This window comes from Bombus huntii, unplaced genomic scaffold (assembly GCF_024542735.1).
Source record: "Bombus huntii isolate Logan2020A unplaced genomic scaffold, iyBomHunt1.1 ctg00000084.1, whole genome shotgun sequence".
Lineage (NCBI taxonomy): Eukaryota > Metazoa > Arthropoda > Insecta > Hymenoptera > Apidae > Bombus > Bombus huntii.
In genome coordinates, this window is record NW_026099339.1 from 215,642 (window position 1) to 227,919 (window position 12,278).

Here is a 12,278-nt window from a genome sequence, read left to right on the forward strand (position 1 = left end):
TGGAACCTCCCTAAACGATACACTTTACACAGGACCCAAGTTACAGGAAGATTTATTTTGTATATTAATTAGATTCCGGGCTCATCAGTACGTACTCACTGGCGACATCGAGAAAATGTATCGGCAATTCCTCGTACGACCAGAGGATTGGAAATATCAAAGGATATTATGGCGCAGCGCGAGTGGAGAAACAGAAACATATGAGCTTAACACCGTAATACTCTTATCATAGAAATAGAAGCAGTCCTCAATTCCCGCCCGCTAACTCCTATCTCCACCGATCCAAATGATCTCCTAGCCCTCACTCCCGGACATTTCCTCATTGGCGATTCATTAATGTGCTTACGTGATCGAGATTTCAGAGACATTCCATCGAACTCTCCAAATGGCAGCATATCCAACAGCTCAAACAACATTTTTGGAACCGCTGGCATAAGGAGTATTTGAACAAGCTAACCAACCGCAATAAATGGAGCAAGGGTGGACACAGCATCCAAAAGGGCACAATCGTCATCCTCAGAGAGGACAACGTTCCCTCCATGCATTGGCCTCTGGGCCGAGTTATCAAGGTTCATCCAGGCGCCGATGGTGTCATCCGGACAGCTACAGTTCAGACGGCAAAGAGCATTTTGGATCGGGGCGTCAAAAGGCTTGTCCCACTGCCAATTCAACCCGATCTCGAGAAACCCGAACAAATAGCCACCGAGACGAAATAAGATGGGAACTTCAACCACACCTCGCTAGTTTGATCGGTACCCTCTCAACGGGGGGAGAATGTTACGCCATGCGGCTTACCATAGGTCATATTCTTAACTATCGATCGCGGCACTATAATGTCGCAGACGGACCGTCGCGTCTGCCCGGCAAACAAACATTGTAGTGGCAAGCGCATGGTTCATTAAGCAGGGCGACTTCCAGAAACGTCGACTCGTGGTCGTTATTTTACCTCGCGTAAAAGAATGTGGCGTGATCCGAACGTAGTGGGGGTCGCCTTCCAGAAAAAACGAAAAAAATCGAAAGGCGTTCAGAACTTTTCGAGAAGTCGAACCGTCAACACATGTGGTATGTCGCGCATTACTTATCAACCAAAACGCACTTACATTTTTTTTGTTCCATTTATATCTTTCTAGTTAATAAGTTGTTGAAATAAACATTAATTTATTTGTGTTAATTCTGTGGAATTTCATTGAACTACCCTTATTATCATAATCGAAATAAGGGGATCGATCAGTTCGTGGCGTCGATTATTTAATCGTAACGGGAACTTACAACTCTCGTTGACGTGCTATCTCGCGATCGCGTCTCTCCGCGAACGGTCGAAACAAAATGATTCACTAAAAACTGTCCTGAATTCCTAAGAATTTATTTACCGCAAAACTGACAAAGTGTTTATTTAAAAAATGAGGTTGAAGGTCGTCCTTTTCTTTCATTTCATTCATTTTCATTTTCTTTCTTAAGTATGGCTAACACAATATCTAATCAATTAAAATTTTATATTTTCACGTGAAAAGTTTCTTTAGATAATTATTATCAACATGATGACTAACTCTTACGGATTAATACGTGTCTGTAGGGCAATCCGGTGGACTTGATCGGCTTTTTACTTCGAAAGTTGAGTAATCGGTGTCGCTTTCTTACGCATCTTTGAACTGTATAAATGTTTTAAAATTGTTTGATCCAGAATGTACCACACCGGACAATCAAGAAGGCAGGTGCCTTGACTACAGAAAATGTAAACCTCTGCAAGAAATATGGCAGATACAGTACCGTACAGCCACCGATTTTTATAGACGATCAGTGTGCAGATACCAGGGCAATGTTACGATCGTTTGCTGTCCGAACGATCCAAACAAAGAGAAGAGAGAAATTTTAATCAAAACTGTGTATAAGTATAAGGCTTTGCGACCACCATACTGTGGTTTTAGCAACGTCTCTCATACCAGGGTGGTGGTCGATGGTAAACCAGCTGAACTTGGTACGTTTTATGTCTTTCTTTCCGATTAATAATAAGCCATTTACTGCAAAGAATGAACTTTAAAGGCATTAAACAGCACATCAATGTACATTTCAATTAGACTAAATAATAATGCTATGATTTTATCGGTAGTAACTTTACTTATTAACTTGAATTATTTCTTTCTTTTACTTCATGTTAGGAAGAGTATCTTTTTGCTTGAAATAAAAAATTGATATAGGAGTAATAATATGGATAGAGATCAAAAACTGTTAGGGCAGAAATTACACGTTTGAACTTTATAGTTCAGTATAGTTCAAATAGAAATTATATAGAATTATTTAATAATTTGTATTCCACTGGAATAAAAATTTAATTTCTGTCTTTATCAAATCTCTATTTCAGAGTATTTGTACGTATGTACTTATCGTCTGCTGTATGATCGAATATCGAATAGGTAATAATCGTTGTTACTCGTTATGTGAGAAAAAATTACGTATATTCACAACTATGACTATTGCATTTTAGGCGCTTGGCCATGGATCGCTGCATTAGGTTTTCGTAATCCCCGAAACCCAGACAAACCACTATGGAAGTGCGGAGGTTCCCTGATATCGGCTAGGCATGTTTTGACCGCAGCACATTGTGCACATATGGATGGAATAGAAAACATACACAATCATAATATTGCCATTCTTAGATTGGTGGAGGAGGTGCCATTTTCGAGTAAGTCCTCAAATATATATATATATATATGCTATTGAGTATTACTGAAGTATCATATCCTGAAATTTCTTACTGTACACATATATTGTGTCATAAAGCATGTATAATTCTTTCTCATACTTTTGGTCATTCGTTTCCTGCATTTTCATTTATTTTTTTATTTTTCAGGGTACGTATATCCCATTTGTACGAAAGAGCCCCTACGAAAGAGCAACTTCGTCGGCTATAACCCCCTTGTTGCTGGATGGGGAGCGTTAAGATATAGTAAGTGATATCAATTTTATAATAAAATTAAACAGTTCCAGTCTTAAATATCTTTCTTATTTTCTTCGTAGGACGACCACGACGTAATGCATTAATGGAAGTACAAATGCCAGTGATTAAGAACGCCGAATGCAAAATAGCTTATTCCAAATTTCCTAATGCACCTGATATCACTGATGGTATAATATGCGCCGAACATGCTCAGGGTGGAGAGGATTCTTGTACGGTAATTAAGTTACAGAGTTACTACAAACTATACGGTATCTGAAGACACGTCAATTCGAATTAACATCAAATCGACGTCTTAAACATTAAAAATAATAGATAAACACAATTTAATAGTTTTGCCCACTTCTCACACCTCGTTATGGTATTTAATCTAATTTCCTTCTAATCTTAGTTTTGCTCAAAATACATATAACATGTACGTTATAAATTGGAGTATTTCAATACACAAATCAATAGAAGATTATTACTGTATATAAGTATAATTTCAATACAATTCGATCGATATATTTCAGTATCTTTGATTAAAAATTTAACGATCCTTTCAGGCTGACCGCGGCGGACCACTGCTGATACAACATGAATTAACCTCGTATTTAATAGGTATTGTGTCTTATGCTTATAAGTGCGGCACAGCTGGGTATCCCAGCGTTTACACTAGGGTCACATCGTACCTTGACTTCATTCTCCAAGCGATGCAATAATATGATATTACTGTTCCATAAATATCATTGTGTAAAAAACGTAAAGTTGGATTTTCTTATTGTGGAGATAAGAAACAGCTCAAATTTACATTGTTTTGTACGTTACAAATTATAGGCTTAAAATGTACGAAATGTAACTTTGAAACGACACTAATTTTTTACGCACGATAAACCTCCACGACTTAGGTATGTAAAGATGATAAACGTATATTAATTCTATTAATTTGGTAATAATAAACCAGCTTTCTGAGAAGTGCTGTAAATTTCGTTTCTGTTGTATCAAGAGAATAATGGAATATTCCACTTAGATCGTATACTTCTTGTACGTACGTACAAAATTTTCCGGCTAATCTAAAACACTTCATAAGATAGAGAGCTTCTGGAAATTCGGACACAGAGAGTGCATAAAATACAAGATAAGTCTCGTGTCTTTCAAAATTATTTTTTATTCGCTAAAAACGTCCTGTGTACTCATGCAATCACATGCAACCTCGAAACTTCACTTATTTTTTATCACTTTCCAATTCAATACACAGTTTCTGCATTTTTGACTATATGTAAGAGAAATTTCCATTCAGCCAAAGGTGTACTTACAGATTATAGATTCCTATACGACTCTCAGTAAAAATTTATCCGCACTCCAGATAGTTAAAACTTCTGTCGACCGTATTGATCCATCTGCACTCTTCGTATGACGTCAATATCTGTTCAGTGCTGCTGCGCAGGTTTCTTTGTGTTACGTCAATTCGTTTGTGACCGTTGCGCGAGTAATGGCGCTTTGCAATGGTGATTTGCAGAAAAACAGTGCAGGATGCTGTGATTCGTTTCTTGTGGTCGGAGGTTATGTTTGATGCCTATATTTATCAAAGATTTAATGCACATTATGGAGAAAGTGTTTTGTCACGAAGTGTGTTTGAATGGGCACAAAAGTTCAAAGAAGATCGCACAAGTGTTATGAAAAAACAGCTGGACGCCCGTCCACATCCACGATGACAACATTGAACGTGCTCATGAACTTATGCTCTATGGAATAGACGAGTGACACTGGATAATGTGGCAAATCATTTGCAAATCAGCCACGGCTCTGCTTATGCAATAGTGCACGACAGATTTGGATTTTAAAAAGTTTGTGCGAGATGGATGCTGAAAAAGCTGATGAAAAGGTGAAGACGACGATGCATTCGTGGTTCGCAGCTCAGCCCAAAACATTTTTTAATGAGAAAATACGAAGGTCCTTCGGCAAATGGACAAAGTGTATACAGAAATCGAGTGATTATGTCAAAAAATGATGTATGTCTTTTTTGACAATTGCTTAAAATAAATTCTACACCGACAGAGCGGGTAACTTTTTACTCACCCTCGTAAGACACTTAAATTTCCAATCTATTATGATGAATAAAAGAGCTTATACTATTAAATCTAATTGTATTTTGTTGAATGAGAGTACACGTGTATGTGATGTACATTACCTTTATATCCCCTTGAACGCTTCAATATTGCGCATATATACTATATTTTGTACAGCTTCTATAAAATTTTGTATGTTTGTTTAGGCTGTTAATCTAGAGGCTGGAGTACAAAGAAGTGGCACAATGATGTGGGCTGATGACATTTATAATTATCAAGGAATCACCCCTACATTCGCTCAGGTATATATCGTTGACTATAATGTATTTAACACATATGATTGTTAGAATATTAATAATTAATTTTTAATTCTATCAGAATTTTAATGAAACTGTCCCTTGGGAAGGAAGAACTGATACCTTGATATCACGGTTTGTACATCCTATATATACGACAAATTTTAGAACATTATATAACGAAGAACCAGATCGTCGTGGCCATGTGATGTGAATAAAAGGACTTGAATTTGATGATATTTTTATAATGTTAGATAACATAACTAAGTATCTTCACAGTAAGATAGGATGACATGGTTTACATGATCTTAATGTTGTTCACTCGAGTGATGATATTATAAGGAAAAGCGTAATATCACAGGTAGGATGATTCATAATTTAGAACTACTAACTCATGTATGTATTAAAAATTAAAGAAATATATTAAATTTTATAGGATATTTATGTTTAGTAACCAGTAATTCAGAGATTGGTATTCATGGTTACTATAACGAGGCTGTAGAAACGCACCCTTTCTTCTTTGCAAATGGTCCTGTATTTATGTCTAAGCCGAAACTGGAACCTCTGAATAATTTAGATTTATTCTTGTTATTTTCTAAAATACTTATCTACAGTATACCATAAGGAATGATACCGTATCGCACCTAATCAAGTGCCTTAAGAAACATCAACAGGATATCACAGTAATCCCTTATCGACAGATATGTAAGTAAAAGTTATGTGTCATTGTTATACACAATTATGTGTTAGTGTTATACACAGTTATTTATCATTTTCTATTAATTCAGTTGTAGCCACTACAATATCTATGACACTGGTAGTAATTATAAGAACAATAATGATGTTCTATAAGAGGAAATGATGATTAGGAACAAAAACTTACAGGTAAGTCAAAGTATATGTTATTTGCCATTTGAAAAGAAAGTTACTAACTTGGAATTTTTTGATAAATAATAATTGTGCAAAATATATTGGATTTCAAATTTGTCAAAAATTGATATTTAAGAAGCATTGTAATAATATAACATTAATATTTTGATTTTTCAGAAGATATCATGCGGTGGATGGATAATATGCAAAAAATATTAAGCAGTATATGAATTTTCGTATTGCGTAGAGATAACAAAATGAATTTTAAAAAATGTCGACACGGTAATAAGAAATAGCATCATGACAAAGAATATATAAAGACAGTTTCATTTTTTATAAATAAAAATTTGTTGTTCCAGATTTTGAAATACAGTGAAACGTTTAATTAGTATCTTAATATCTTTAAATAATTATTATTTTAGAATCAATTGTAATTGTATCATACGTACTTTTGAATTCGTGCAAGAACATATGTAATTTTGAAGTAGTTATTATTAGGAAACTGTTAGACGCGAACAGTATGCGGAAAGTTAGTATGCAGTGTAATAATTATCAATCAAAACACAAGAATTAAATTCTTGAGGAAAAAATTTCCGGAATTTCTTATTTACATGATTATAAAGAAATCCATAATAAAAAGGAGCTGCTTTCTAATACTTCTCTTCCTTGTAATGCCTATGTTAATAATAACGAGGTTCGACTTTTTGTTTTTAGAGGGATACTGGAAAATTTGAAAGTACAGTACCATTGGGAAGAAAATCACGATATTGAAAACGATATTTGCAAGTAAATTTCCAAAAAATCTGTTTTCAAATTTTCGCTTTCTATTTCACATTAAAAGAAAGGGAGGGCTGCCTTCTTTTTCTGCAAGACAAAACAAACATTCTGAATCTCGTATCAATGAATGATGTCAATAAGTTATTTTTCTTTTCAGATTGAACAATATTCCAGATTTATTCATAATTTCATACTACGCGAAGAATAGACTTTCATAGGTATATAAAGGAAATATTAAGTATAGGAAAACTCTTTTTCGTTGTAGGTGACATATGCTTCACGGTTGAACACATGTATTTTTGAACACATATAAATGAAAAAGTACTCTTATGGAGAAAAAGAATTGATACCTTCGATTGACATTAGATAATGTATATAAACTTATGAACAATCACTATCAGTTTGTATTTTAGGTGCACACGCAGATTTGTTGGAGTTCTTATAAAATGTACTTCCTGTACGAACGTTTTATTCTTCCAAATTTTACGATACTATGTCTCATATAATAACTATATGGATTAAACGTAATATAAATGATCCGAAAATAGACTCGAACGACATTAATTGTCTTTCTATTTATACCAATATCGAAAATACAAGTAAAGCTGGAGCAATAGTATGCAAGAATGGACTATTTATTATTTTAAACCAAATCATAGCATATTCAGAATGCACAGTATTATCATGAAATGTAAATGAATCAGTTGTAAACGAACGATTTTACTGTAAAATCGTTGCCTCCTTTTTTTCATCTGAAATATAGCAGCAATGAGTACATTCTTTTAATATATAATAAAACGAGATATCTTTATAAAGTTACATATGTCATCACTGGTAACTGTTATCTCGTATGACACCAAATATACCGTTAGTATGGAATGATATTTTTATGAAGATATACTTTAATGATAGGTTTTATGAATGAAACGTTATATAAGAAAAATTATCTCTTGTTATTCTATGAAGTGTAGTAGCTAATGAAGATTAATTTTACGAAGTATTAGAGCAAAAGAGAATTAAAAAATTAAAAAGATCTAAATAAGATTGTTCGTGTGGCTTAGTTATCTCAATTCTGATACACCACTTGTTACATTCTAACTAATTAGCGCTAAACAATAACTTGCAAATATTAAAGATATTAACACCTTAATATTAACACCTAAAGGTTTTCAGGAAATTTTATGATATTTGATTATTGTATATCTAGTCATTGATTGATAAAATTTCTTGTATAAGCATAGATCGAGGTTGACGTCATACGCAGATTGCATATCATTGACAGGTATCGTTTTAATTTATTTTATGGCTAGAATCATTTGAATATTATACGAATAATTATTTCCATTCGAACGATTAATAAATCACGTACCTATAAAAGATATATTATGAAAAAGACGTGACAAAACAAAAAAATATTGGAAATTCCGTTGTCATTAGATCAATTATTTTTGCAATGATTTTTATTTCCATGTAATTACATATGAAATGGGTAATTCATTAACATCTCCTCGAATCGAATATAATTCGTTACACTTCACAACGATTCAAATAATGGACGGGAAATATATAATAAGTTTCCTGTTCTTGCGTTAAAATAGTACTGTACAAATCAGATGATACAGGAAATACCCAAAAAACCCAATTACATCCACATTGCATGACAGCACACTTGCAATGGATTTTTGTGATTTCAATGTCACAGACAATGACACAACTAATCAGAACACGTTCGAGGCTATAGACATTGAAATTACCGCGTGTTTAATACGTTTAAAGCATAAATCTAAATTTCACACGATTATTTCTTTGTACATTGTGAAACTCTTAAATTATCTTAATCGAATAAATAATCCTAGATATCTGAAACAGAAACTCGAAGGATAAGAAATCCTAAAAGGTACTAATCCTAAAATAACAAACTCCTAAATAATAAACAAGTGATAAAACCTGTTATAAATAATAAACCTTACCTGGAATAATCAAATCCTAACTAATCGAAAATAAAATAAGGCAAGCAATTCTTAATCTTTCAAGTAATTTTTCCGAAAACACAGAAAGATAGAGAAATTAAAAAGACGCAGCACAAATTGCAGCACAATGAAAGTTTCAGAGCGATGAATACGATCGTATTAAACTAAATAATTTTCAAAAGTGAAATTACACTGAAACGTATATCGATGATATTTGTCATTTCTACGATCTGTTTCGCTTGATCGTGCTTCTTTTCTGATGTAAATTCAATTTATAATACGAACTAAGTTTCCTTTATTATTATTAGTCCTGCGTCTTTTTAATTCGTCACTTCTTTTATTTCAGAACAATGACGGGCTCCAAGATGCTGTTCGGATGTTTGGCGTTAATTGCTTTTCTGCATCCATTAGTTCACGTTTGTACTTCGAGTAGTACAGCTCAAGGTTTGTACTTCGAGTTGTCTTTTTCCATGCACTTCCAATTCCAATACGATCTGGTCACGTGGCCTTCGTACAATTTCGAAATTTTACCTGTTTGGTAATCGTCAATGAAAAAAGAAGTTATGCGTGACCTCAACACATTGAAACAATTTTTATGATTTTTTATTTGCCGGTTGGTCAGCAAGTTAATGGAAAAATTTCACTTAACTATTCGCGTTAATTTCTTCGGTTTAACTTTTGGGAAATGCTTCGTTAGCTTCGGGAATATTCCAACGATTCGTTTTACGTACAAAATAAGCATGATAAATATTACATCACGGTAATGTAATATCGGAATATATTAAAGGTGTAATTTTGTCCGATTAATTATAATTTATTAATAATGGATTGAAAATACAGATATTAGTTAGACAGAGAAACGATGTTTGATTAACAGGAAAACTAAATGCAACGCTCGTATTTACAACAAATAACTTGACAACTATTTGGTAACTCTCTCTCTCTCTCTCTCTCTCTCTCTCTCACTAGCAACTCTAACACTCGACAACACTCGCAACTCAATTCTAACGACTCTATGCTTCGACGTCTCGATCAACTCTGATTCTCGCAACACGCACACTTTTTGATTCGCCTTGAATAGCGAAACCGTCCTTCTTCTAACGTTGTCTATTGTTTCCCTCATATCTATGTAAGAACTACCAACTACGTGCCTTTAGTCACGTAGGCACTCTTAAATGTAAACGAACCACAGAAACACGACGTACACGGTTTTTCTATTTTCAGCCGATCTTTGGAGATCTTTGATTGGTCAAAGCTATTCTACGATATTACAATCGGCCTTTCCTGACAATCACATCTGCCCTCAGATGTGCTCATCAGCGCCGCTCGCACTTACATCACTATCGTCAGCATTCCACCATTTCATGTGATCGGCTGCCGTGGAAGTTGTACGTGGCCCTTCGTGCTCCCCCTCTCGCTGCACTATGTATCGGTCACAGCGCAGGACTTTTATCACCCGATACGGTCCAAGAAACTTCGGATGCAGCTTTAGCCCGGGACCCCTCTGCATCCTCTCGATTGCCACTAGATCTCCCGTCCTGTATGCTGTCGCCTTCTTGCGTCTCCTGTTATACGCCCGCTTGTTTCGGATTTGGATCTCCTCAATCCGTCTCTTTGCGTCCGCACGCAGCTGATCTCGTTCCTCTTGGAACACCGCGGCCTGTTCGTCCTCGATGCTACTGCTCCTCTTTCGCTCTTCCTCTATCCTCCTCTCCGTTGTTTGTTTACCCATTTCACTCTTGTCAGGGGCTTTGATCGTCGTGGCAGCATCGTGACATTTTCGTAGGCTCGGTTCGTACATGGAAGACTTTAACAACTTACCATCTACCGAGACTATGATCTCTTCTTTTTCGAAGGTCTTCACGTTCATCGTGTCCTCGACAGTCCCATCGTCGTCTTCGTCATCCACATCCTCTGTATATCGAATCTTCGTATCGATATTATTGGAGGGATTCCGCACGTGCGACTTCCCTTGTCTTTTCGTTCGCCTTGCATTCACTCTCTTCGAGTCTATCCGAAAACTTGAAACAACCCTCACACCCGCAACGCTATCCTTCTCAGTAAATTCGCAAATATCATCAACAACATCCTTAGCCAGATTCTTCCTCCTCGTGATGTTCGCTAAGTCCTCCTGCTGGCCGCAAGAATCCGACGAGGACACCATCTCTTGGTCCACTTTACCAATCACCACGTGTCTTGCCACTATTCTCCGTTCCTCCGACACTTGCTGCACAGCTGCCCGATACTTCTTCAAAACTTCTGCTAACTCTTCTTTATTTTCTTCCAATTGCGACAGTAGCTCAGTTCGTTCGCGACTAGCTACATTAACACGATCTTCTGCTTCGGAACGTTGCCGCAGTACTTCCTGCAACGAAGCCTGCGTCTCATTCGGTTCTTGCTCCAGTGCCTGTTTCGCTTTAACTGCAACTGCTCTAGCGCATTCTGCATCTTCTAACTGGTTCTTCAGCTGTCGTAAAGCTGCTTTACCCGTCGTGTCACCTTTCGATCTCTCCAGCATCGTTTGAGCGTCTCTTAGCAATGCTTTGGTTCTCTTCAAATCTCTTTTTAGCCTATGTTGCATGTCCTTAACGTGTGACAAATCCATCTCACTCGCCTGTGTCTCTACATCTATCTTGAGGACTTCCGGACACTCATCGGGATTTTCGTCCTTTATTCTACTAATAAAAGATTCTCCCCCTTTTATACTTATTTCAACAGTGTCCAAAAAGTCTGCGCCAATAATAAGCGAATGTTGCATCACTGTGTCTGGAACTACGTGTATGGTTATACAGTACGACTCATTGTCTATAATAATGTTCGTGGAAAATTTCCCGAGCGTAAAATTCCTTCCGGAACCGACACCGCCAAATCCAACGATTTCCCGACTTAATCTGGGCGCTCCGATTTTCACATGCTGATCTGCTCGCATTAGAGTCAGCTCACTACCGGTGTCTATCAACGCGCTCAATTCGAAATTTTCCATCTTAACATCCTTACCACGCCTTGTTTGTAACGACCGAAACACGCTATAAATTTTTTTTGAGGACTCACCCAAATTGTCGCAACTTGATGCGATGTGTCCGTACTCCCTACATTTGAAGCATTTAGGTCCTCTCGACTTGCTCGGACACTCCGCACACACGTGCTCCGCATCACCGCAATTGTAGCATCGCGTCTTCCTCGCATCTCCAGATCGACCGGGTTCCTTGTTCCTCTCGGTTTCGGACAGCTTCGCCACCGGCTTTACCCTGTTACTCTTCGGCTCCTCAAATTTTGTCCTCATCTCCATATCTCTTTTTATCGTTTCGTAGCGCCTGAAACGCTCTTTTAATTGCTCGATATTCCTGGCTCCGTATAGCACAGT

The 12,278-nt window shown here is 36.3% G+C and overlaps 1 protein-coding gene across 7 annotated transcripts; it reads left to right on the plus strand.

The window, feature by feature from the left end:
* The first annotated feature begins 551 nt into the window (after window positions 1–551).
* On the plus strand, window positions 552–7,719 carry LOC126876588 (venom serine protease Bi-VSP-like). 7 transcript variants are annotated; one of them, XR_007694338.1, is made up of 9 exons: window positions 552–1,062; window positions 2,483–2,680; window positions 2,849–2,944; window positions 4,452–4,995; window positions 5,208–5,303; window positions 5,380–5,658; window positions 5,734–6,002; window positions 6,086–6,182; window positions 6,345–7,719. XR_007694338.1 is itself a non-coding variant. In XM_050639504.1 (6 exons), the coding sequence occupies exons 1-4, from the start codon at window positions 960–962 to the stop codon at window positions 3,210–3,212; spliced, it is 594 nt and encodes a 197-aa protein (XP_050495461.1). In that variant the 5' UTR covers window positions 654–959; the 3' UTR covers window positions 3,213–3,553; window positions 5,208–5,303; window positions 5,380–5,497. The 7 variants fall into 7 exon arrangements, 2 of the variants coding, with proteins under 2 accessions (XP_050495462.1, XP_050495461.1); XR_007694336.1 differs by adding an exon at window positions 2,360–2,411 and having other exon boundaries at window positions 566–1,062; window positions 4,452–5,303; XR_007694339.1 differs by lacking the exon at window positions 4,452–4,995 and having other exon boundaries at window positions 568–1,062.
* The last annotated feature ends 4,559 nt before the right edge of the window (window positions 7,720–12,278 follow it).

What these genes read in the sequence shown, in the direction of transcription:
- LOC126876588 (XM_050639504.1), top strand. Translation starts at nt 960, where the DNA reads ATGTGGCGTGATCCGAACGTAGTGGGGGTCGCCTTCCAGAAAAAACGA. An exon ending in TCGAACCGTCAACACATGTG is followed by an intron (nt 1,063 to 2,482) that starts GTATGTCGCGCA and finishes ATTGCATTTTAG; the next exon opens with GCGCTTGGCCATGGATCGCT. An exon ending in GGAGGAGGTGCCATTTTCGA is followed by an intron (nt 2,681 to 2,848) that starts GTAAGTCCTCAA and finishes TTTATTTTTCAG; the next exon opens with GGTACGTATATCCCATTTGT.